Raw genomic sequence first — 27230 nt, forward strand, 5'->3', positions numbered from 1 at the left:
TGTTGGGAGAAGTAATTTTATTGAAAAGACCCACATATTAATTGCGTGCAAAGAATGAACCCAAATTGTTTTTAAACATAGTGACATTCTAAAGTTGAATGTTATAGTCCCAAAGATTTGCTTTTTACTTGACCTGCTCAGGTAGGCTACCTGTCTCTCGACAAGCAACAAGAATATCACGTAATGAGCAACATATTGCCAATTATTTATAGACGTGGACACGCAGTTGGGATTTTTTGCACTTTGAATTTGAACAAAAATAAATCACCATTGTTGTGTTTTCATTTAGTAGAGAGACACACAATCCTAAATTACTTACTACTATTCTCCCTTTATTCGTTGATCAAGTGTCTTATAAGCTAGTAGAATAGTCTTACTTAGTAACAGTACTTTCACATCACTCAGTAATCTTACAGTAATATCACTAACACTAGTACAAGTACTTTTACTTTGTTCTCAATACACTACAACCATAAAGCAACTTCCTTTCCATCTAATCCCATTTATTTTCTTACTTTTACAGTGTACCATAAAAGCCTACACTTCAACGTCAATAGACCCTTCCACGGTTTTATCGGCCATATTGGTTGGGGGTCAAACAAAACCTCGTTGCGTAGCAACGAGCCATAGAATCTCTTATGATAAGAAGACGCGCATCGCTACCCTCGTTTAAATTTTCCCTTTGTTCAGGAACAAAAATTAATATTCATCGCTGAAAAAGAGAAGACATCAATAAAGGCGAGTGACTTTTTCTCCTCTCGGCGAAAAACCTTTTCTTCTCTGCGTTTTATGGGAACATTGAGATCGTTTTTCTTTGGACGTGACCTCGCGGCCGACATAATGCCAGAAGGTCAGAGTACAGCTTTTCCGAATGACTTTTTGTATTTAAGTAACTTAATTGTGCAGAGGATATATTGAAATAAATGTGTTTACGTGCTCTTTAAACCTTTTCGTCCAGACAGGCTAACATACTCTTGAAAAACCAATAACTCGGCAAAGAGAAACCCTTGGTTTAATGTGTTTTGGAGATAGGTGTTTTGTCGGCGGCTGTAAGAACGATAGAGGAGATCCGAAAAAATGGGTCATCCACTCACATGTACAGAAGTTATCGTTCCACAAGCCCAAGCAATCATTAATTGAAGCATGGTCTTGACAGGTTCAGAAGGGAAGAAAATATTTCTCAATAGGAAAGTCAAGGAAGAGTGTTGTCGTCCGCTCCAATCATTTTCGAGACGGAAAGCCTTCAGTAAACAATCCAATACCTACTCTTTTTTTGACTCCTTTTGAGCATTCAAATACTAAGTCACCCAAAAGGCGGCGATTATCAACATCGGTTGATAATAGTGATATCATCACTGCAAGTGACGAATTGATGAAAAGTGGAGACGATTCCCCAGGGTTAAAACTCTGTACAGCCTCTGCACAAATAACCAGAGATGCTGACGTTCGACTCTATACTGGCATGCAAAATACAGATGCTTTCAGAACCTTATTTGAGTACTTACTCCCACCATAAATCCTAAAATTTAAAACTACACAATATCGACGGCTAAAACACATATTCTAATTTGTCAACCGAAAGAAGTGCTTTTTAAAATGCCATTCTCGCACCATGGCGGCCACGAGGTCACCTTCAAACAACATATCAATCTGCCCATAAAACGCAGTGATAAAAAGGTACTTCGCCAAAAATTCGGCACTTACTTTCAGTAACGCCTTATCTATGATCCCACTAGATTTGGAGACGCAAATAAGCGATTTTCCCTTTATAAAGTTACGATATTGAGCGAAGGTACCGGCGCGCGTCGAATAATTACAAAAGAATATATTAAACAACAACAAACATATGAAACATATGTGTGAACTGCGGTTATGAGACGTATATGAGAACGATCCTTCGCAGTAAAGCACTATTTGAGCAATAGTGAAAATCAGACCTGAAAAAAATTTCAGGCCTGTACGGGACTCGAACCACTGACCTCTGCGATACTAGTGCAGCGCTCTACCAATTGAGCTAACAAGCCAACTGGGAGCAGGCCATCAAATTAATTCGATATAAACCCGTAGATGATAAATCAAACAACAACAAACATATGAAACATATGTGTGAACGGCGGTTATGAGACGTATATGAGAACGATCCTTCGCAGTAAAGCACTATTTGAGCAATAGTGAAAATCAGACCTGAAAAAAATTTCAGGCCTGTACGGGACTCGAACCACTGACCTCTGCGATACTAGTGCAGCGCTCTACCAATTGAGCTAACAAGCCAACTGGGAGCAGGCCATCAAATTCTGAAATTTTTTTCAGGTCTGATTTTCACTATTGCTCAAATAGTGCTTTACTGCGAAGGATCGTTCTCATATACGTCTCATAACCGCAGTTCACACATATGTTTCATATGTTTGTTGTTGTTTGATTTATCATCCACGGGTTTATATCGAATTAATTTGATGGCCTGCTCCCAGTTGGCTTGTTAGCTCAATTGGTAGAGCGCTGCACTAGTATCGCAGAGGTCAGTGGTTCGAGTCCCGTACAGGCCTGAAAAAAAAATTTTTTTCAGGTCTGATTTTCACTATTGCTCAAATAGTGCTTTACTGCGAAGGATCGTTCACATATACGTCTCATAACCGCAGTTCACACATATGTTTCATATGTTTGTTGTTGTTTGATTTATCATCTACGGGTTTATGTCGAATTAATTTGATGGCCTGCTCCCAGTTGGCTTGTTAGCTCAATTGGTAGAGCGCTGCACTAGTATCGCAGAGGTCAGTGGTTCGAGTCCCGTACAGGCCTGAAATTTTTTTCAGGTCTGATTTTCACTATTGCTCAAATAGTGCTTTACTGCGAAGGATCGTTCACATATACGTCTCATAACCGCAGTTCATACATATGTTTCATATGTTTGTTGTTGTTTGACTAAAAAATATGTTATAACATGTAATAAAAAGAATGAAAATCGTAATCTTTGCAATTTATGACTTATGACCTATCCCTTCCAACCCGAAAATGCGCAGTAAGAAATCCCCAACTAGTACAACTACTATGATGCATATTTCATCATTAATTAACCGTCACTTTTAACCCGATTTATATATAAAATATGTAATACTGAAGAAATCCCCAACTACTATAACTATTGTAATGTTTAATTAAATATCGGTAGCTCTGTCATCAAACATGCGTGCCGAGTCTGCCGATGGAGATGTACAAACACAGGTTGTTTCACACGCTACATAGTTTAAATTATTTATTATTTGATCAGTGTTTGTCATGGAAAAGCCGGAGTTTTCGTAGATTGTACATTCTGAAAGATAAAACTAATTACTGAAATGCCCATAAAGTAGATTTGCAACTGAAACCGAAGGTATCAACAAAACGCAACCTTTTGGTACAGTAGTCACCAAATATCTTGTGTAAACAAACTGACGACAAGCAATAATCTGCCAGAGTCTACCACCAATTTAATTAATTTTCTAGATAAGAAACAGAAACCAAGTCTTATCTTAAGTTACCTTACCATGTTTTAACTTCAACTGTTCTTTTCGACATGTGATCAATTGTTTCTTGATGGTCAGGTTAGTTAAAACTTCAATATGGCGGCTGCAGCAAATCTCGAAAATAAGCAAACTTCAAACAAGGGTTACTGCAAAACCAAAAATTATCCCAAAAAATTGAAAGTATATCTGAGAATGTCTATCCTTAACTGTATTTGCAATATAGTTATTGGGTTCTTCTTCGCGTCATAGCAAGCGTTTTTGGCAGTTGTTTTAGGGTACCATCGAGCTATTGAAAAACAGCCGCAAGGTGTCATCGAGAAAAAAATTCATAAAATATTTATAACGAGAACATATCTGCTTTTCATGTCATCAATGAATTGTTCAAGGCCCTAACTGTAATGTTATTGCAAAGGAAAATTCACCGATAATTTTCGACTAATTCTCGAAATTTGCCTCGATCCGCACTCGACCGTTGTTATTTAATTACTCTACAAAAAAAAAAAGATTAGAAAAAACTAGCCCTGTTTTGGTTACTTTGGTACAAGGGTCTATCAATATGGAAAGTATGAGCGAAATCGATTTTTTGGCTGTGTCCGCGATGTTGATGATCATATCTGATTTTTACTGACAGTGCCTCTTAACTCGTTACGGTGTCCAATTTACAATTTCAACTCAGTTGATATATATATCTTATTAACCAAGCGTGAGGGCCGTACTGGGAGAATATTGGCCCGAGGTCTTGACAGTACGGAGGTCCGTACTGTCAAGACTGTGCTCGGTCCGTACAAAAAAGACCGACGGCCGATATTCTTCCAGTACGATCCCGAGCAAGCTTGGTTAATAAGAGATTTATTATACGACTGAACTTCAAAGGGACACAAGTGCGGTATCATTCGGGACCACTCGGGACTGTGCCCGGTCCAATACTGAGAGAATATTGACCAGCAATAGAGCATTTTGATTGGTTGATTTTAGTTATTGGCCCTCTGACTGCCCTAGTCGTGTAATAAACCAAATTACTTTCATTGAAGAACCAGGTTTCCAAAGGAATGGGCAGTTTGTAATGAAGACATCTGGAGTTCGGTTGGCACTTGTAGGAGCTTTAACCAGTTGTTGAAACGAGAATTGTTGGACAAACTCCCCAATGTTTAATTAGTTGATATAACAACCAATTATAATTTTTGCATTAGGATCGTCATGCAAAATTTGATCACAAGAGTTGGACATTAAGTCCAGCAACTCACATGCATCATAAATAGGATCTGGTGGATGATTAACACTGGCGACATAATACTCTGAATTTGGTGTTGATAATTTACACCACACGATTTCCAGGTAATGAGTTTCCGTAAAATTTAAAATCTAAAGTTTTAGTGACGTCATCTATGCACCTATCCTCCAGTAGATCATAATAGCCCATTTCCGAATTACCCTTGGCCTCTTTTTCAAAACGAGGCCTGGTGCTCAACCATTCTTGTGAAAATGAGTTTAATTTGCATGTGAATAAAAACTTGTTATCATATGAAAGGATGAGCACCAGAACTCATTTTGAAAATGAGGCCAAGGGTAATTCGGAAATGGGCTTTTAAGAACCAATCAAAATGCGTGTATAATTCAGCTTATCATGTAAACGTTCTCAGCCAATCTACATAACTGAGTGAATTAATCTATATTTCCTTAAGACAATCATTTCCTACGCAATTACATGGGAATAACGTGACGGAATACACTTGACATTCACAAGACTTCGAGTGATAGAAAAGGTCTTTTGAAATTTATTTTTTACTATTTTTTACCCACTCATTATCGAGAGTTAGCGACCAATTTGTTACAAATATTGGTAGGTTAACTTTATTGAAGGGGCAGTCTTCTCGGTCATAAAAAGTGTCCCCTAAACAGGGGATACGACTGAGTTCTTTACCAATTAAAGTAATCATTCTATTTCAAATTTTGACGTTTAGTCTTCGCATAGTACGAATGCAATTTTCACCTATACGAAATTATTCGTGTTTAGATACGCATAACCCCCTACATAATACCCACGAAAGAGAGAACGAGTTTGCTGTATGGACACTTATTATTGCAATTAGTTAGAACTGGCACTCGTTGATCATGAGTATCAATCATAACTGAAGAAGTTCCGAACTGGATGTCCTGACTTAACTGCATCCAGTTAATAATGGTAACATTAGTTTTCTTCACATCCTTGATCTTTTGTTTTCTCAAACCTATGAAGAGTTGAAAAAGTGCTTAAAGTGCTTCTCGAGAATCGCCCTACTGACCTTTGCAGAGTTCTGCTCCATTCTTTCATCATTGAATGGAGATCCAAGGTGTACCATCGCTTGGTGAAAATCTCAATCATCGAATCGACTGCGTAATCATGTAGTATGTCACTAAACGTTACATATAGACTCTCAGGGATAATCCTTCTCGACTCCAAGGGGGGTGCACCAACCACGAGTTTTGCGTGATTGGGAAGCAATGCCAACGTGTTCGCCACAATTTCATTCAATGCTGCATTATCAAGAATAGAGGAATATTCGTCGATGATAAAAAATACTGCAATAAAGGTGAATTTCTCTGCAAAAGAAGCAGATAAAAACATGGATAAATAAAATTAACTATGAAGAAATAACTAGCATACAGATTACGAATCATTGAAACATAACACCACCTGATTTATTCCCTACACCCAAAAACCCCTTTACCAATATAACACTACGAAGCTAGTTTTCTCGAAGAAATGATTTTGATATAAACTTGAACACTTCATAAGTATATTAAGGATGAAATGCCAAGGAAACGCCCACACCGATTCACTTTTCTATTAATGAAAATTTATGTAGCCCAACATTTCAACCCCCTTTTCTGCCGAAGAAATGTCACTTACAAGAAATTTCGCCTAATGGGAAGTAGTTCTTGTTTCCAAAAAGTCTCCATTTTTGCTTTAATCTATATACTTTGCTTTCTCCTAACCCATTTTTTAACAGTTTTTTTTTTTCAAACTGAACCAGTGAGCAGCACTGTGCGAACAGTAGTTGTAACACTTCTTTATTCTTTAATCTATAAGCTTTGCTTTCTCCTAACCTACTTTGAAATTTTTTAAAAACTAAGCTACTAAGCAGAACTCTGCGGACAGCAGTTTACTCTCCGACGCGTTTCTTTTAGGAGTTTGCAAGTTAACACTAAACGCCTGTATTTATAAGCCATTAGCGACAATTACAGGGGCCAATCGCCATATAGGCTAGGCCGAACTTACGAACATGAACAGGCGAAGTTGTGAAAAATTTTGAAAATTTTAGGTAAGGTGAGAAAGATATTTGGGAACCGTGGCCTCTTAATATTTAAACCACGATGACTTTTTCCCTGGTTAGTTCACAAAGCAAGCGATTAAGCTGCGATGGATGAAAACTTAACAAAAGTAGGTGCGCGGAAAACAGGGACCGCAGACAAAGCCAAGTACGTAGTTCTAGCGTCGCCCCTAAATAAAGAACTTTTGTTATGAAAAGTTGAACCGGAAGAATGAACCATTTCTTGACACAATATCCCATGACAGTCTACACGTCATTGCGCAAGACTAAAGACCGCGCAAAATCTGAATCCTCTGAAACTCATCTCAAAATCCTTGGCTTTGCCTGCTGTATCTCTCCGGCACGCCTACTTCAACTCAGTTTCTAAGTTTCTCTTTGCTTTCTCTCACTCGACAGACTAAGCTGAGAAAGAGGGGCTGTTTTCAATCTTAATTTCACCAATCCACACAATTAATTCAAACATTTTGCACCTTCCTACATCCGTAATTAAGACTGAATTTTTCGTGATCCAGAGAGTCTAGTCTTAATGCGAGCAACATAGCTATTCAAACCGGAGTTCCTTTGTTCCAGCTTTCATAGCAGTAACTACGCCAAAACATCGTTGAGATGTCATCGTGGTCATGCACAGCCCCGCTCTCTCAGCGTTTCGTCAGCTCTCCCTGACAGTTTGCAGTAACTACTAATACATTGAAGAGGAAAGGGATATCACATTTCGGAACAGGTACCTCCTTATAGAAACATTTGTTATTCGAAACCAACCTGGATTGCGAATGCAGAGGTCCATAGCTGTTGATAAATTCATCGTAGCTTCCTGATTCTTCTCCTTCAGCTCATTCATTAGCTCAATTTTCTTGTGCATCTCCTTCCTCAAAAATGCAGCCTCTTTCACGATTGAATCACGATTTTTTTTAAGTCGATTTCGTCCATAAATGGTTTCAAAAATGCTCCTATCCTCAATCATAGCTTCTAAAGTTTTTTCTAGCTCTCTCTCTCTTTGTATTTTTCTTTGCAAGTTACTAAGATCCTTTCGTTTTTCTTCGGTCAGGATGGATTCTACGAGTGTTACTGTGTTCCTTGAATTTAAATCTTTAAAAAACGTATCAATCTTTTTCGCGTTGTTCCCTTCGACACTGTCATTAATAATCACAACAAAAGTTTTGTTGTGGTAGCTTGTGGGTAGATTACCACTTCTCAATGTTTCTACTTCTTCTGAAGAAATTACAGGATGAAGAGAACGAGGTCTCACTTTTGCCAAAAGCTCTGCAACATCGTAAAGCTGCACGGCTTCAAAAAACTCTTTTAGTATGCTGACAGGAGTGTCAGGGAAAAGCCCTCCGATACAGTCTATAATCTTCCCTTGAGAGTAAAAATAGCCCGAGTAAAAATTCCTCTGAAGTCCAAAAAACTGTTCGAATTTTTCACGAACATCCCGGTCTCCAAATGTTTTCTCCAACTCTCTTCTCACGCCAGGACTAAGATCTTTCAAACAGAGGTTACTGGTATCTAATCAAAGTTAAAAAAAGAAAGGACACATGATTATTGAAAGCAATTGTAGCCTGATCCCTCAGGTTAGAGTGCATGATCCAGAAAAAAAAAACTTGTCATCAGTACTAGTAAATAAATTTTCCATGCCCAAATTCGTTAATGGCCATTCAGAAGCCTAGCGTACTCTCATCAAAACCTACGTTATCAAGTCACGATATCACGGCCCCTCTCAAATAAAGAAATGTTACTGCAAGACAAATTGGAAAACGGGTTTTATCTAATACACAGAAACCTTGCACTTTGAGATGAACCCAGTATTTTCCGGTCGTAAAAAGAACCAAACTTCCACTTAATGGCTCAAACAAAGTCGCCTAATATGCTTCCTGCTTAAAAAAGAAACAATTTGGTGTAAAGAGGGACTATATGTTTCGTGGCGCTCTAAGTTGTCCTTCCTACCACTCTAGCCGAAAAGGATGAAAAGTGAATCGCTTTAACGGGTCAACGTAGGACTTAAACATAACCACATTACATGAATTTTATAGTTTCGAAACGTATAAGGTACCTATCCGCGAGAAAATACATCGCGCAGCTGTTATGCACAGAGTTGCTGTGAGAATTTCTGTTATTGCAGCCGGGGTTAGCAGCTGTCTTGGAGTGCTCAAAAATTTTTGAATTCTTGGAAAAGACACGACGAGATGGAACTTTTTTAGAATAGTTTCAAGAACTCGTTCGCCAGAGGCGATCTTTCGGTGTAATGAAATTTATCATGAGAGGCTTCATCTGTCGCTGGTTCTCCCTGTTTTTAGAAGATTTCAAAGTGCTTTTATCATTTCTAAATGCCAATGAATTGTTGCTTGCACACTTTACATAGCAATGCTATTTAACAATTATTCCACGAGCGCGCGTTGGGTATGAGATGATACGCGCCTCGTTGGCTATAATCATCTCATATCCAACAAACGCGAGTGGAATAATTGTTTTATTAAAAACGTTAAATTAAATTATTTAATTTTATTCAACGTATTAGCTCCCTTTTAATTTTAAGCTGACACGTGCGCTTACCATATTTGTAGATTATGGTATATTGGCTCATTTACCATAATGGCTACGCCAATAAAAAGTCTTGAATTGCATTATCCAATGATCCAGTTTTTAATAAAATCCCTTATTTTAGTTTAATATATGCGTGTGACTCCACAACAAGCCCGATGAACGCTGCCCATTGTTTTTTAATTTTAATTAGTATATCCAGATTCGTTTTTCTGGAAAGTTTACTAATTATCCGTCGCGAGCGATAGCTCCCATAAGTAACGGCCGAGGAAAGACAGCTCGGACGCGACTGTATTCTATTTCAGTGATGTTATCCTGTTATTTCATAATTAATTTTTTCTATATAAAGTAATTGCTGCAAAAAGAAGAAAGAGAAAAAAAAATAAGACAGTTCAATTAAGGTTACAGAAGACCTTAGGGGGTGTCCTTCGCCAAAAGAAATTTTTGACCACCGTAAACTATCTATACATGGAAAGGTTGTGAAATGCAGTATCCAGCAAATATTATTTCGTTTTAGCTTGATCTAATCGTAAACCGAACAGGGCGCGACAATCCGAATGGACGATGTTTCTTTGAGCGAATTAGTCGCATATCAAACCTGACCAACAAATAAAACTTGAGCTCAATTTCAATCCCGAGGGGATGATCCTAAAGACCGTGAGGATTTTTTCGATATTTTTATTGGTTGCTTTACAATTTATCTGTCAAGCTTGCTGATCAAAATTTTACCGATATGCATTACGTCGGAGGCCATATCGGGAGATCCATTTTGAAACGGAATTCCCTCACACAGGTGTTTAGGTTGGTATTTTGAGAGTCCTCGGACCAAAATTCAAGGCAATCCGTAAAGTTAACGTACCCTATTGATTCGGTCAAAGAAGGCACATTCGCGTAAAAACGAAGATTTTTTTCCTTCCAAACTTTTCCCAACAATTCATGCCTTTGGGTGACCACATGTCAAGTTATGTCGAAATGTCGACCGTAAATACAGACACAGAAACATCCGGCAGAGTCATAGGGAGACTCACAGCAAAAACATAAATTGTGAGTAACTATCTAACAGTTACCCCTGACAGACCTTTCGTTCAATTCTGCTGAAAGGCAATTTTGTTTTCAACTCTTTTTTTTCACTCAAAAATGGCTTAAGTACGCGGCGGCAAAACTTAATGGTTGCTGATCGAGTGCGATAGCAAAGATTGCTTAAACCACGAGCCTTTATCTATTTCGGTGAGGTTCTTTCGCCATTCAGCGTCGAATTTCTTTGCCTTCTGTGCTGATAGCCGGGCTTCTTTTTTCTTTCTCCTACGGATTCTTTTCCTTTTTATCTTTCTCAACTCAAATTTTAGTTTTAAACGCAGAGAGGCAGCAAATATCTCCACGTGCAACCGAAATCAGGAGATGTTTACGCGATCAAAATTCAAGGACCAGGATGTTGTGCCACAAGAAACTCTTCGAGAGTCATTTATGTTAACATGCTATAATTAGCCATTCACAACTTTGGCGGGTTAAAGAATACAGTTCGAAAATACGTTTTTGTAAATAATTCGCGTTCGTTTCAATATTTTACCTCCATGTTTCTTGGAAACTATACTTAAAATAATAATGCTTAGTTTGACATGGAAAAAATGTTTTAAAAAAGTGGCCCTCGAAGGTCTAAGGTATCCTTAAATTTACCTCTAATGTCTTCTGTTTCAAATTCGGATGGTACGGTGTGTGTTCCCAGCGCGCTATCACTTGTTGCAGTCGTAATACTGTGCGTCTCTTGGAAATTGTCTAAGTAATTCTGTACAAAGGCAAATTTTTCAGCACCCATCAAGTCAGCTGCATCTGGCTGAAATTCTCCCATCTTGTCTCTTCTCTTGATCTCATCCCCAGCAACACAGGATTTGTCACCTAGGAGTAGAAAATAGATGATTGTCACGGTATTACGGCAGAGGCACATAACCCAGTTATAAAGAGGACTTCAACCGTAGTCTCCATTGTCTTGCGCTCTAGCATACAACTGCATGCCTCCTGGCATCGAAGTGAATTGTACTTCAAGTTTCTATGATTAAAGATTTGATGGGGGAGGGGAGAATTTGGCAAACTCCTTTTTCTTATGAGCGATATTTTTTACGGACCAAGTAGCAGATTATCGAAAAATGTAGTTGAAGGTAACTCTAATACAGTTTCTTCATAAAATCAACAAAAATCAAAACACACAACTTACAAACAATTTTATGGCCGGGGTCAAATGTCACAAAAATTTTTCCTTGTCAAAAGTTTAATTTAATGTTTATGGCCTACAAATAAAATACACGTACTACTAACCTTCCTCAAATTGGCCTATTCTCATGCTATCAATTATTTGCACCAAGCTTATTACTTTTTGACTGTAATGTTGTAATTCAGCCTCAACTCGTTGAATTCTTATGATAAGCGGATCTTCTCTTGCTTTGGAATACACAGCTGAATCAGAGTTTCTTCTTCCGCGTTTCATAAAATCAACGGTTGCATCTTCTGAAATATAAACAAAAAAAAAAACAGTTCCAAAATGTAACATTGTGCATCAACAGTGTCTTCAACTTAACGATGCGTGAACTATTGACCAGAGCCGGCTTAAGTCTGTACTTTTTCTCAATCCGTTTCCAAAACTCCTTGACAAACTCCTCAGCCCTCCAAACGTTAATAAAACTACAATGACCTATGGGCACCCTTAAAGTTCGTTTCCGGGGAAGCCATGGGTCAATTGACACAATGTCAATTCTGAAAACTTGAATCATGAGAACATATCAAAAGTCGTTATCAGAATAGCTGATGAAAGTGAAACCAAGGGAAAAAAATCCCATTTCTTAAAACTGCAAAAGACATCCTGACTTACCTTGATATCTATTGGTCAGCTGGAGACAGCCTTTCTGATATTCGTCTTCCTCAATGGTGACATTCACCTCCACATCCTCTCCATCGGCAAGTTCCCTCACCTCATCAGTGACAAAGAAATCGTACAGGCGTTTCTGAAGGGTTCCATCCTGGTACAACTTCCACAAAGTTTTAAGAGCTGATAAACTTTCAGCTTGTACTGTGAGGCAAACACAGCCGTCGGTGATTTGAACTAGCCTTGTACCAGCTGGAAGCACACATGTTTGTACGGCAGCGACCAGTTGATCAAATGAGGACCAACGACTCAACACCTCCATTGCTGAAACGACTGTAAGGCCGCCAGCAACTGCTTTTAATACAGTTTTAATGTTCACTACTGAAAATCAAGAAAAGATATATGATTTGTGACATGACTCTTTCCGAGCAAGACACAATGCAAAGATGGATAGCGTTGTTTATTTAAATAATTCAAACAAAAAAAGGTGACTTTTGAAAAAATGTGTTTCATGTTGACTCTTTCGGAGACAAGGCTTTTTTTATTAATGCCCCACCCTCTCCTCCCTTATTGTCTAAAACTGTCGCGCGTAAGGGATAGAGTGAGCCGTTTTAAGAGAATTTACCAGTAAAAATTTTAACTGGCTTACCTCCTACCAAAGTGCTTCGAACGGATGACATATATGCTGCCCTTTGTGCTGAATGAAGGGAACAGCAAAAGTAAATCAGTCAGGTGAACTACAATTCTTCCAGCCTGTATTATGCTGTATCATGATGTTCCTCTTTTTCCTGATATTTACCTAAAGAGTGCTAAGTAACTAAGTCAGCTGCACCTTTGGATAAACCCTCTTGAAGGTTAAACACAGGGATCTCCAGATAGTTGGTATCCCTCTCAAGGAGGATTACCAAAACACAACAGTCCTTAAGGGGGTAAATATTGCGATGAAAAACTTCCCTGCCAATCTGCATAAATGTCTCAGTGAATGGGTAACAAAATTTATCATATCACAACTGGTATCCCCCCCCCCCCCCCCCCCCACTTTCTTGAGACTAAAACTGAGAAGATTTACAGCACCTACAACATGATGTGACAGACCGCTAGCCCACACACTTCAACAAGGATAAGAGAAAAGAAGCTTGGAACAGGGTTGCATACAACCGTACAGACCATCTTTTCTATACCTTCACTATTTCGCTTTTTAAGTTAAATATCTTGAAAATTCTTGACATATTTCTTCAAATTGTGGCCAAACAAGCTTTCTGCAACCATCCTTTCTATTTCGTATCACAGGTAGGGTCGTGAATAAGTTTTTTTGTTGAGGATTAAACTGACCTTTACATCTATCATAGAGATAAGTTGTTGAAAGCGTTGATCTCAAAGTCCCGGCTAATTTCGATTTTTGAACTGACGGCCCATTAAGCAGCGGGAGTGGTTCTCGTTTTTAATTTTTCATTAAAAGTAAGGTTGAATGCTTTGCAATTAATTTATTAGAATTATGTGTGATAGAATATCATCCTATGCAGACAACTGATTGTCTTCTAGAAAAGATAAGCGTGAGCCCAATTAAGCGATTAATCAATTTTAGCTAATTCAAAAATAAAAATTATCCGTTCAGTAACTTCTACTAATTAGCAAACTGAAATTTTGAGATCTGAGTGAGTGAAAAAGTAGGTTAATATACGAAACAAACGCGAAACTTTCAAATTTCCAGACTGTGCTGTGTCAACAAAAAGAATCAAGTTGTCTTTCATAATTTGTCGCATTATAATTCGGTGTCACTTCCCTTTAACTGAGGATAAAGAGTGTGCCGTAAACATTACATTTCCTCGCTCAACCTCGAATGATGTATAGCCTGTATGGGACACGAGCGGCAACAAATACCAAGGGCTTTTCATACTTTATCCGGAACATATCTAAGTTCTTGTTGACCATTAAATAAAGAAAACAGAGATTGAAATACCTTTCCTCACTTCGGATTTATCTCCCCGAATTCTTCGTTCTTCGAATTCTTCCACTTCCTTCAACAGCTCGTTTGACTCTGTTTCAGCCAGAATGCTCTTCACAACATCGAGATAGTCAATCTCAAGATTGTCTTGGTTCTCCAATTCTCTAAACAGCGAGCGAACATCCTCAATGTTGCCTTCACTCCCTTCGCGAACACTTTCCCTGCATATCGCGATCAGTCGTTCCACATCATTGAGTTCGTCGAGTCCTGAAATAACCTTTTCAAGCAAAGCCTTGTATTCCTTTCTTTTGCACTCGAATTTCTCCACCTTTTCAAGAAGAACCCAGTCTTCGACACCTTTTAACAACCTTTTCATTAGCTGGAGGTGATCGATACTTAAATTATTCTGTTCCTCTAACTTTTTACACAACGACAGAGTGTTGTGAATGTTGCCTTCGCTGCCAGACGCCAGCTTCCCTCTGCACATAAACAGAAGGTGATCGAGTGCATTCAGTTCGTCGAGTTTCTGGCTTATTGCGAAGACCAAATTATTGTATTCAGTGGAAGACATCTTAAAGCTATGTCTTTAGCAATTCTCTCTCCCCTTTGCAGATACCTTCGTGATTTACAATTCTACATCACAAAATGTTAATGATTGATGCGAAGCATCAGAGCGTTTTCCCTCACGTGACAAATTTGCATATGGTCATGACAACCGAGTTCATCCGCCATATTGTTGTTCCATAACAAAGTGCGTGTTACTCGTGCAAACCAGCAGCTGGGACATTCTGTACTACATTCTAGCGTTCTTAGCGAAGAAATTTAATTTTTGTCATCATGGTCCTTTGCCTCATTGTCGGATGTGGCAATAAAACGGGCAAGATACGGCCCACCGCTGAAAAAAAAAGGGTATTTCGTGTTCCGCGTGTTGTTGTCAACCAAGGAGCTTGCATGGAAGAGTTGACTGAGGAGCGAAGAAGAAGGTGGATTTCTGCCATCAGCAGAGAGGATGTTACTGACTCTATTTTAGAAAATGACCGGGTTTGTAGCAAGCATTTCGTGACAGGAGAACCTGCTAAAGATTGGGACCGTTTTAACGTGGATTGGTGCCCTACTTTGTGCCTTGGGCATTCTAAACAACAATTGAAATACCCTGAGGCAGCAGAAGCTCGGTCTCGAAGAGCTGCCGAACGACGAAAACGTCGATCTGAGTTCCTTGAAAAAACGATAACAGAGAAAATGCTCAAAATTGACGAGCTGGGGAAGATTATTGAAGAAATACCTTTTTCCGAGGAGCTTGTGCTGGGTGAAAACCTCCAACAAGATTGAGCAACAGATGCTGGGCAAGCCAACAGTGAAATAGAAGATGAAAGAGAAGCATCGCTCGATCGTGAGCAAACAACGGTGGACGCTGGAACTCAGACAGTAAACTTAGATTTTATTGTAAAAACCCAAACTCATGCAGCAACACAAACTGATGAATTTGAATACTTATGGAAGGAGACAGTCGTCCAGCCTTTTACAGAAGAGTACTTTGTAAACAATGAAGATAGGGTGCGGTTTTACACTGGTTTGTCTAGTTTTGATGTTCTTGACACCACTTTTCGTTTTGTTATCCCGCTTGTAAGTCGAAAGAGCAAAACATTGACACTATTTCAAGAGTTTGTTATGGTTTTAATCAAACTAAGACTGAATGTTCCACTACAGGACCTCGCCTTTCAGTTTGGGGTCTCTCTCTCAACTGTTTCAAGAAAATTTACTACATGAATGACTGTTTTGGATGTAAGGTTATCTCCCCTCATTAGGTGGCCAGAAAGAGATGAGTTGTGGTGTACAATGCCAATGTGTCTCCAGTTTTCTTTCGGGAAGAAAACAACAATCATAATAGATTGTGTTAATGCTGTCGCATTAGATTAGTACAGCGGCATTTAGTTTAAATTTTGTTACCAGTCTTCGCTAAGACAAGTGACACATGTTTTCACTGTTCGAGACAAGGTTGTACCTCGTCCAACCTAAATGAATTTCAGGGCGTTAAATTTGCTTCAAGGATCTTATTGTCAATGGTTTTACTCGTCCTATATAAACGGAAAGACTAATGGAAATGGAGGGCGATGTAACAAAGAACCTAAGGAGTGATTAAAGGTACAAACAATTCTGTGAGGCTGAGCGTTTTTAATCTTCATGACAGTATTTATTACCGACAGTTACAGATTGTTTTGAAATTTCTATAAAGCGCCCTTCCAATCTGCTCTCAAGAGCAAAGACATTTTCGAATTATAGGCATCGCAATACAGTGAAAGTACTTATTGGAATGACACCTCAAGGATCAGTATGTTTTACTTCAAAAGCATGGGGAGGACAGACCTGATAAATACCTAACAGAGAGGTGTGGTTTTCTTAACAACCTCAAGCCTGGGGACCTCATGTTGGCCGACAGAGGGTTCACAATTAGTGAAAGTGGTGCTCTCTACCAAGGACAGTTAGGTATCCCAGCCTTCACAAAAGGCAAGAACCAACTAGACCCATTTGATGTAGAAAGGACACGGGGAATTGCCAATGTGTGAATACACATGGAGCATGTCATTGGACTTTTGAGGAAAAAATATACTATTTTGCAGTCAACTCTACCATTGGATTACCTCATCTGTTCTAACAATGCTGCAAACTGTCCATTGATTGACAGGATGATCATGGTTTGCTCAGCTCTGACTAATCTTTGCTCATCTGTTGTCCCTTTCGAGTAAGCTTTATTAATTCAACTTTATGTAATTAACAAATCTGTGGCTTAATTTAGCTTAATTGGGAAGTAAACTAGGTTTAAAGTGGCAGGAAGGTGCAAGTAAGGAAAATAACCCATCCCTTATTCCCCTGAAACTTTTCAGCGTACAACAAACCATTCCTCCCATAAAATTTACTAACTTAGCCTTATGTTTTTGTAATTTGAACAACTTGGGAAGATTCACTGTTGATTCAACTTTCTGTTCATTCCAAGATAAATAAATGTTAAAAGAAGTCTTGCCACAAACCAGTCAAAGTGTTCGACTTTGTTTCTAAAAGAAGTTTCATATCTTAAGTCATTACAATGTTGGAAACATTTGCAATAGACCATTCTTTTGGGAGTGATACAGATGTGCTCTCATTTTGCTGATATGAAATTACACAGTGTGGGGAGATATACCATAGGCTAGGCAAGTTGAAAAGGCAGCAGCAAATACCCCACAGTCACTGCCATTTTGCTGTTGCTGAACAGGAACCACTTGAATGCCAGTAAAATTTGCCTGTCCAACAAGATTAATAACCTGATCTTCTACTTCACTATAAATGATGTTATGGTATAGGCTGTCATATAAATTCACTGTGCCATCTCTACACCCCACCGATGCTACACACACCCAGTGATTTTTCCAAGTGTGTAAAATCTGAATAAAGTCACCATTGACCTGATTAAAGTTTCTGCAGGGGCCCAAAGTTGGTCTCTGCAGTCCCTCAACTCCAGGGTTCATTTTTCTAAGACATACATGTACTGCATGAATGATATTACCATCAAGCCAGCCATGGGGGGACAAAATCAGTTTGTAATCTTCTTCATTGAGATTTTCAAGGGATGCTGACTTTTCAGTAAGGCCTGTTGAAATTCCAGTGATCATGGCATCGTCATTGTCCAACTTACATTCATGTAAAGAAGCTTTGCATCTTTACCTTCCTTGCTATTTAGCTTGACTTTGCTCCCTGATTTACAACCCATACATTCCCATGTTGTAAGGGCATTGTTGGGCATCCTTTTGAAGTTTAAGCAAGCCAAATGAAAAAACTTTCCGCTTTCACACAATGGCTTATGACATTTCAGGAGTTTATCTGAAGGCAATGGCTTCCTTTTGCATACACATATGCAGTCCAGTCTGAGAGCTTCATCCAAAATTTCCTTCATTTGTTTGCCTTTCGATTTCTCATTTCTGGCTGCAGCATTTTTTTGGCACAGAGGACAAAACCACTTGTAGGTACTTTTTGGACTTTCAAGCAGGTTAAATGAAAAGAAGAGAAGAGACATGCTTGGTTGCTGCATGTCACAACAGCATCAGTAGTACTCTTTCTGCAAAAGCAAACAGAACTGAGGCCAGATGAGGGCTGAGACACATTTCTTTTCTGGGTATACCACCTCCCCAGGATTTCTGGCAGAACACAATAACTCCAAAAGTTATTTAGTTTGGGAACGACAGAATTCCAGTGACAGATATCTGGTAGAATTCTTTCTCAAAAGAAAGAAATTTGTTCATTAAAACTGCAAACAACAAAGTCACAGTAATTGTATCCAGTAGTGAATATTTGCTGTTGTGATTGGTAGTAGTATGCATGTTCTCTTTTAAGACTTGTGGTTCCACTTTCTGACTTCAAACATGAGTTAGACTTCTCAGGGTAATCTTGAAGCTCTGTATCTTTCAAACAGTAGGGGCACTCCACCTCCCCACACCCCTCACCACAGCAATCACAATAACAAATAAAGTCATGTGTAGCGTACAACCGGGGATATTTTTGATTAATAAATGTACCACAAGTTTTAACATGAAAGTTGGTGCTTTTCCTTCATGACCATCTGATATGCTTTAATTGCAATGCTCTCATGTTTGCAACCGTGTTCTGTAGCTGCATTGCTGAACTTGAAAATGTCTGGGTAACATATTGTTTTTATTAATGATTGTGAGGGCTGTGCTGGATTGGTATGAGATGCTGCTTTACTAATTGATGCCCCAACTCTACCAGCTCTGAAATGATAGAAACTGGAACCTTGGGATTGATTTCGGGTACCTTCCTCTATGAGTTTCCTCTCTTCAACAGTGATTTGAATGTTGACATTTGAACATGCCTCCAACAGATCGTGATATTCTACGTCTAAGTACTTTTTGTCAAATAAATCGGGAATGGTTGGTATATTTCTACTCCTTGAAACAAAAGTTTCAGAGAAAGGATGAATCAAGCTCAGAGACACAGGCTTTGTTTTGCAAGAATTCAGTTCAGTATAAAAATTGCTGAGATCGGTCTCGTCTGGCACAGGAATCAAAACTCTTGCCGCCTCCCCGCTCTTTGAAATTCCATCTCTTGTGAAACTGTTGATAGTTTGATCAAGATTTTGCTTTAGTTTCTTTGCTGACCGAAAATCAATATCCGAAACGGGCGCGTAGGGAATTTCTTTGACAGCCTTAGGCATCAATCAGCTACATTTCACCTCTGTACATGACAGCTTCTCGTTCATACGATTCCATGCTTCAATGTAGAAGAATACACTCACGATATGCGAGCAGCACTGTCCTTGTCCTGCCATAAATCCAACGCAGTGTGCGAAGAGAACAGTACCATTTTCCTCGGTTATAATCCACAGTGTAACACACGGATCGTTCATTCTTTGCGAGTGCCTGACTTTTCCAGTAACAATGTAGTTTTTTCCTGTTTTGTGCCCTTTCACACAGCTCACAAACCCTGAAACGAGCTGATTACACGCTTGCAAACTCCGAAAAGCTTTAAATTGATCCTTGCTGTAGTAGTTTGTCTCAAGCACTAAAAATGATACCAAATCCATGGATTCGACCCGTGGCAAACATTCTAGATCATATGCTTTGTCTGGAATTAAAATAGGATCGATACCAACGCAAGAACTCTTTTCACAGTAACGTTTCTTCACATGTGGATCGAGGTTGTTCGCATAATCGCTCAGGGGATTTGCCGCCATCTTAAAAAATATGGAACACCAACAGGGCGACTCAAATTTCCCGCGAAATTTGTGACGTCATTTGCAAGTCACGCAACTTAAGCTCCGAGAAAACTTCGCATGCGCACTTCGCTTCATCAGAAAGGAAGAGCGGGGTCCTGGGCTCGAAGGTGGCAGAACAGTAACAAGACGATCTAAGATCGTGAGTCGGGCTACAGGCTTCAAGCGTTAAGTTGGACTGATATCTCAACTCCACAAATATTAAGACTCATGTATAAATCTGCGCTTTTTAGACGCCTGTTGATGCCCATATTACGATAGAATTTATTTCCTTGGTCAGCAATGCAACATAGGGTTCTGGAATTCCAATAACTACATGACTTTGCTACTGACTAACACATGCATAAAGCCCTCCTGCAGAGTATTGTTTACAACAGCAGTTGTGTTCTTCTCTCAAACTGTTCATGCAGTTATTTCACATGTACTAATCTGCACTCCTCTATGGAGGCCCAGTCTAGTCAAAATTGCTTTTTATTTTATGGTAAACATTGAATTATGTTTGTATTGTCAGGCAATTATTTTTGAAGTGGTTTTCAATTATCAACTACGGTTTTATTATTTTTATCCAAGTTGTAATCATTTGTCACTAATTCATTTTTACTACATCTCTTTATTTTTCTCTACAGTTGAATTATTTTTGTGTACATTAACTTTTTTGTGTGTTTGAATAATTTTTGTGTACAATTATTTTTTTGTGTGTTCGAATTATTTTTGTATACAATTATTTTTTGGCGTGTTCGAATTATTAAGCATATCCCATGAGTCGATGCGGAGCATTGCTATGTGACCAAGGTAATGCCTAACAACTCTTCCCACGTGCATCCCACATTCATAATGGCCTCGAATCAACCTGATGAAATCAAGCAAATTGCGAAAGAAGCAATTGAAAATATCAACAGAATGGCATCTCTGATAACTAACGGCACTGTACCGTCTGCCACTCAGAATATTTCAGCTTCTAGTAGTAGTGCTTCAGCTATAAGCGAGTTGCAGAGAAGATTTCCAACTTTAAAACTCGCGATCCGCAATGAGTACAGTGCCACGTTCATCTGGCCGCAGATCATCATCGCGATCAAGAGTTCATCCGTATGAGTCTACAGCATCCCCTGTCGGGCGCCCAGTTAGGTCTTCTATTGTAACACGAGATGTTGTTATCATTGAGAAAGGACATGAACATATGCCATCGAAAACTGAAAAATTTCAAATGGAAAGAAAGCGACGAGTTGTTTCAGGCTTTGATGTGGACAGGAATTGGGACGCTGAAGAGTTGCATAAGCAGTTGTCATCCCTTCTAAAAGGCACTGAAATGGAAGACCTAAGGTTTGAAATAGTTAAAAGCTGTGGGGGAACTCTAATGACTCCCAATATCCCAAGTGGTAAAAAGATCGATGCTACATTGCTATTCAAGTCCATATCACCCACAGGACATATCATTATTAGATTACTTGACTATCTTCCACATGTGGGTAAAGAAATCGAGGAGATGCTATCTAAGTCTGTGTTTGACTTTGATCATAAAGAAAGTGAAATTGATAACAATGATGTATTACTTGTGGAAGCTAAACATCAGCCATCTTCAACTTCAACAAGTGCTGAACCTGCTAAAGAAGAGTCTACTACAGCCACTGTGTTTCCAGCAACATGTAAAGGATATTGTGATATTGATTGCCCTTTTGACATTCAATCAATATTAGACAAAGCCAAATCTTTGAATCTCTCTGAACCATTAGAAGTGCTCAGATTTTTACAGCAGGAAATAAATGAAAGAAGAGAGCTTGACATGTCAACCTGTGAAGAAACACTTGAAGGAGAGGTGAATCTCATCACAGTTAACCATGATAACTTACTTGAGTCAACATTCAGTGAACTTGAGTTTATTCACAACTACAGATGTACATTTTGTGTTGATTTTATGGGAGAGGAGTGTGTAGATGAAGGTGGTCCTCGGAAACAGTGGATCAGACTTGTAAACCAGGCCATTAAGAAGAAGTATTTTGACCAAGGCCTTTGCAATTTCCTTTCAAAGGACTATTGTTTTGTAGGGCTAATGATTGCCATCGCAATGCTTCAAAATGGTCAAATGCCAACCTACATAGAAGAGGACCTTCTCCAAGAAATTTTGTCATCATCCAAAACCTCCAGCCCATGTGTACCTGAACTGCAAAGAGGCCTTGAGCAACTTGGAATGTTATCATCTCTTCGTCAGTTGCCTATGTTACAGTATCTATTGAGACCAGGTGCAGAGGGCAAGCTCACTGTTCCAATACTGTGACATCTCTTGAAACCAAGCTTTTCTGAAGAAGGAAGTAATGCTTTGAAGTGTGAAAAGGAAGTTTATCAGCTTTTCATCAGGTATATTCGAGAGGTAACAAGTGGCAGGAGAAGTTGTGGGGAAAAAACCCTTGACCTTAGTAATAATACTGGAATTTGTCACTGGTGCAAGTCATGAGCCAGCTCTTGGATTTGTTATGCCACCAGTTATTTCATTTGTTATTCCAAATGAGATGACCAAACTTGCCAATCAAGTCCAAACTAGTGAAGAAATTGATGTTAAGGGAAATTTCATACCCACAGCTCATACTTGTGGGAATGTTCTGTCTCTTCCAAGACCAACTCAGCAACTCTCTCTTCCATCCACAGAAAGGCTGTTTTCTTTATATGATTTAGCATTTTCTCAAGACTATTTTGGTAAGATCTAATGTCTCAAGAAAATCTTAGCTTCAGGATTACCATTTTTTAAACTGTTGATGTGTTTTTAAAAGCCAAACTGTAATCAATGTTATAGTCACAAGAACTGATTCTTATGCAGGAAGGAATTCTTGTATAATTCATGAGATATTCATATTTACACTGAATCTGAGCTCGTCAACCATAAAAGAAAGATAAAAGGGTTTCCTTTTGGTTTGTTTTGAAGTGAATTTACCATTCATGACATGTTTGAGAACATTTTTCCTAAATGCTCATTGGATAATGCTGGTGCTCATATGCAATTAATATCAGTTTATTTGCAATTTAAATCATTAGTTACTGCTGAGTTTGGCATTTGAGTTCATTTGCATTTTCATAAGTTTTAACAAGTGTTCCAGATAACACTACGGTTATCTTGTTATTTAAATGCCTTTTGCTTTTGTTGCGTATTGTTACATTGCTATTTTATTGACCATTAAAATCCTTTAACTCCCAAAAGTGACTAACAAGTAACTTCTCCCCATTATATCCATACATTATCCAGCAAACAGGTAATGGGAATAGTCAAACTTATCATGTAGAAGTTGTTACCTTGATTAGACACCAAATTCTCATAACTGATTTACAAGGAAATGTGTAGCAGCAAGAGGGGAGAATTAACAATCAGATCTTGGGGGTTAAAGGGTTAATAATAAAGTTTTGATCTTAATCATGTCTTTTTGTGTTCACTCCCAACTGACACAATACATTCAAATTAAAATGTATAGCAACTATCATTTTGAACTGTCATTAAAAAATGTTGTGGTTGAAACATTTGATGTGTTTGTTTTGTTTATTTGATAAATATAAAGAGGCAGTGCAGAGAGTGTTTCTCTTGCTTCTCGAGTGCTCCACATCTTGGTAATCAGCCCATTATATTGCATGTTCAATAGTAAAAAGGCTATGGACTTTGATGGTCACACTTCAACAAGATAATGGCTGTAATTGATGGTTGACGTTTCCTGTAAATTAAGGTCATTACCTTGTTGAAGTGTGACCATTTAATCCAAGAACTTATATGCACTACAGTTTAGACTCCTTTTATAAAGTATGCACGCTCTTATTGTCTGTTGTGCAATTTAATTTTTCTTATTTAGACCATGTGTGCTCATTGAAGAATCACTTTCAGTGTTTTTGCATTGTTTTCAGGATGTTATTTTATTATTTCTAGCATCTTTAAGGATTTAGAGGTTGCATAATAAAACCCTTATTAACCGTGCTTACTTGATCTAGATAAGAAAATCTAAACCTTGGTCGATCGTACGCTGGCAAGCTCAATCTGTGCTTCCTAACTGGGGTTTAAATTTTCCTACCGTGTTCTCTGTTAATAAGACCTACATACATCTAAGTTCAAAGATGTAAAATCTTCCTAAATTCAAATATAATGGCTGTAAGTAAAATTTTATTGAACTTGATTTGAACACTGATTTAAGCCTTTCTGTTTCTTTAGAGTAAGTTAGTGACAAATTTTTCAAAGGAGCGGAATCCATATACATTACTTTGTGTATGTGCTGTCCTTTGAGGATGTGCTGCTTCTTGGAACTAAATTCAGGGACTTTTTTATACCTATGTTTGATTTTAGCATCAGGCATATAGTTGATCACTTATCAACCTATGTGTGCTGGTAAATATAAGGCATGTATTTGCAAATGCCCAAGTGAAATCCATTATAACTAGACTACATACAGACTGACTGTATTTGCACATGACAACCACACCAGCACACAATTAAAACATACGGATCTATTAATATAACATAACTGTTTTCACTGTTGAAATCTATTGACTGTTTCAACACATTGTAAAAAAGAACCAACACCACAGTAATCATCTACTTGCAATGCATTGGGAAGTTGCTCAATTTGCTGTTCAGACAGACTGATTGATGGAGAGTCTATATTAACCTGGTAGTCTTCTTCTTCCACTGAGAGTAATCCCTATGGGTCAACTCCAAAGTCATCAATCTTAGATGGATTCAATGCAGTATGACCAGAATGAATATTTTCAAGCATCCCTTCCTGCCACATTTGAAGTGGGGACTTGTGTTTTTTTACTTGACACTGGATGGTTGTTCATTTGCAGAAAAAATTCCTGCAAAGACTTATTTATGCGAGGAATAAAGACATGATGGAGGCTATATAAGTGAAAATCATTCAATACATCTAAAATGCCTTCATCTTCCATTGCCTCAAATATACGTGAATAGAAGTCAGCACCCCAGCATAGATGTCGCGGTGACTTCTTTCAACTCTGCAGTTGTGAACAGAGGAACCGGTGATAATACTTCCTCTTCCCTCTCCCCTGTGTTCTAACATGTACTGTGCAACATATATGTTTTCCATGCCATAATCACTTCTAAGTCTTGACGGAAGGCCCATTCTTTGAACAACATCTCCAAACAAAGATAGAACAGTGTCAGCCTTGTTGTTGTTACAGCAATGAACATATACCAGCAGTCTGGTCTTCCTATCAAAACAAACATGGGTAATCAACTTAAACCTAATCAATTTATGTCCAGAGTCAATATGCCATAGGCTGTTTGGAGTTGGAACATAGTACTTTCGGCGGCGAATAGCCATTCTCCATCGTAAAGTTGTTCCAACTGGATCAACCCGATGCAAACACTCACTGACCCTCCACCTTTGAACACGCAAACCCCTACTTCTAAGTGTGCCTATGAATCTTCGTCTTCCAATGTTTGGAGTAAGAGGGCCACTTTGAAAGTTTCCTGATACTGTTGCATAAATTATATCCGATTCATCATCTGAAATATCTGAAAATTTTTCTAGCTCATCACTAAGGCCAAATTCTCTGCGACGTCTTTGAAGAGTTGAAATGCTGACTTGAAAAATGGCAGCAATTTTTGTCTACGAGAAGAAAAGAGAACGTAGATGTTCAACTTGTTCTTTTGAAATATCGTATGGCTTTCGCCCAGGCCCCAGTTTTGATTTTGACGGCGCGTGATAAGCGGTATCATCTTCATTATAATTCTCACTTTTTTCGATTTCAGCTGACAAGAGGTTGATTAAGTGCACCAGTAAGTGCCTCAAGTTATGAAAGGCAGTTGTACAGCTTCTGTTGGTATTCCAGTAACATTTATATCTCTCTGAGTTAAGTCATGTTCGATCAGCATAAGAGTTCCTGTAGCATCTAGCAAACGACTTCTTGATTGAGATACAATGAAATATATGAAGTTCATATATTTTGAACTGCGGTATTAGATACATATGATGTACGATCCTCGCAGTAGATGGCGCTATTAAAGCAATAGCGAAAATCAGACCTGAAAAAAATCAGGCCTGTACGGGATTCGAACCACTGACCTCTGCGATACTAGTGCAGTGCTCTACCAATTGAGCTAACAAGCCAACTGGGAGCAGGCCGTTAAGTTGATTCGTAATAAACCCGTGAAAGTGATAAATGAGATACAATGAATTATATGAAGTTTATATATTTTGAACTGCGGTATTAGATACATATGATGTGCGATCCACGCAGTAGATAGCGCTATTTAAGCAATAGCGAAAATCAGACCTGAAAAAAATCAGGCCTCTACGGGATTCGAACCACTGACCTCTGCGATACTAGTGCAGCGCTCTACTAATTGAGCTAACAAGCCAACTGGGAGCAGGCCATCAAATTAATTCGACATAAACCCGTAGATGATAAATCATAAATCATATAGTTTCGTGGTATGCAGACATATCACGACAAACGTGATTTTTTTTTTCTGTAAATATCCGTTTATAAATTTTTACCAACCTTGATTGAATATCCAACGCTGTATGACTTCTGAAGAGGTCAGGCTCAATCGGTTCGTCTCTTCCATTAAGGACGACCTCGGCAGCACTTTCATAACCCTTTCATATAAGTCTCTGCCGCTCATCACAGTTACCTCGCTCCTTCTGTTCAAACCTTTAAAAAACTTTTCAATCCCCACAGTGTCGCTAGTCACGCTAAAGTCAATAATCAGAACAGCAACACTGCTATGATAAGATATGGGAAGGTCACCAGGATTCCTCAATTTCTCTATTTCCTGTAAAGGAAGAGCGGGTCGCAGCAATCGTGTGGTCCGTGGTTTTCCTTCTTCAAGCAAATCTATCAGATCATATAACTGCAAAGCTTCAAAGACCTCTTGTAATACCTTGACAGGTGTTTCCAGGAACATACTGACAATCTTACCAAATTCAAGTTCCTCGATAATAACACCAAATCCACGTCTCGGACGGTAGAATTCGCGAGGATCAATTCCAAATGACTGGAATATTTGTTTCTTAACAACTTTATCGGCCCTCAGTCTTCCCTCCAGTTTACTGATTACGACCTCGTTGAGATCTTTCAAGCAAAGTCAGTAGTCGCCGCCTGACAAAACATAAACAGTACAAAAATATGAAGGATTCAAAACAAAGGGAGGGGGAAGGCTCTCATTGCCATTATCATTTTTCTTTTTTTATCAAGGATAACATTCTGAAATCCTATGCGAAATCAAACATAGTGATCTTGTAATTCTCCTTTAGTTTTAGCTGTTGATAAAGTAGTGGTGATGGTTTCCGACCGATGTCAGTTTTTTAATTCAAAATAATAAGCGAGATCTCGA

At 38.6% G+C, this 27230-nt stretch overlaps 2 protein-coding genes across 4 annotated transcripts; both read right to left on the reverse strand.

Annotated features, from left to right (window-relative positions):
• Nucleotides 1–4625: 4625 nt before the first annotated feature.
• On the reverse strand, nucleotides 4626–14776 carry LOC111329163 (uncharacterized). Its single transcript, XM_022933771.2, has 7 exons — nucleotides 14161–14776; nucleotides 12850–12897; nucleotides 12207–12581; nucleotides 11657–11845; nucleotides 11021–11239; nucleotides 7571–8314; nucleotides 4626–6080 (listed from the first exon to the last, which is right to left on the reverse strand). The coding sequence occupies exons 1-7, from the start codon at nucleotides 14714–14716 to the stop codon at nucleotides 5689–5691; spliced, it is 2523 nt and encodes an 840-aa protein (XP_022789506.1). The 5' UTR covers nucleotides 14717–14776; the 3' UTR covers nucleotides 4626–5688.
• An 8996-nt stretch (nucleotides 14777–23772) lies between these two features.
• Nucleotides 23773–26993, reverse strand: LOC148741627 (uncharacterized). Of its 3 annotated transcripts, XR_015994852.1 has the most exons (3): nucleotides 26396–26993; nucleotides 25133–25500; nucleotides 23773–25025 (listed from the first exon to the last, which is right to left on the reverse strand). XR_015994852.1 is itself a non-coding variant. In XM_088743748.1 (2 exons), exons 1-2 carry the CDS (start codon nucleotides 26799–26801, stop codon nucleotides 24796–24798), a joined length of 636 nt encoding a protein of 211 aa, XP_088599874.1. In that variant the 5' UTR covers nucleotides 26802–26993; the 3' UTR covers nucleotides 23773–24795. The 3 variants fall into 3 exon arrangements, 2 of the variants coding, with proteins under 2 accessions (XP_088599874.1, XP_088599875.1); XM_088743748.1 differs by lacking the exon at nucleotides 25133–25500; XM_088743749.1 differs by having other exon boundaries at nucleotides 23773–25500.
• Nucleotides 26994–27230: the final 237 nt, after the last annotated feature.

This window comes from Stylophora pistillata, chromosome 1 (genome assembly GCF_964205215.1).
Source record: "Stylophora pistillata chromosome 1, jaStyPist1.2, whole genome shotgun sequence".
NCBI lineage: Eukaryota > Metazoa > Cnidaria > Anthozoa > Scleractinia > Pocilloporidae > Stylophora > Stylophora pistillata.

Excerpts from the sequence above, each read along its gene's own strand:
- LOC111329163 (XM_022933771.2), bottom strand. The coding sequence starts at position 14,716 with ATGTCTTCCACTGAATACAATAATTTGGTCTTCGCAATAAGCCAGAAA. Across the intron at positions 12,898-14,160 it reads TAAATCCGAAGTGAGGAAAG|CACAAAGGGCAGCATATATG; the intron begins GTATTTCAATCT and ends CCCTTCATTCAG. Across the intron at positions 8,315-11,020 it reads TGAAACAGAAGACATTAGAG|ATACCAGTAACCTCTGTTTG; the intron begins GTAAATTTAAGG and ends AACTTTGATTAG.
- LOC148741627 (XM_088743748.1), bottom strand. The coding sequence starts at position 26,801 with ATGTTCCTGGAAACACCTGTCAAGGTATTACAAGAGGTCTTTGAAGCT. Across the intron at positions 25,026-26,395 it reads GCGTTGGATATTCAATCAAG|ATGTTGTTCAAAGAATGGGC; the intron begins GTTGGTAAAAAT and ends CTTTGTTTGGAG.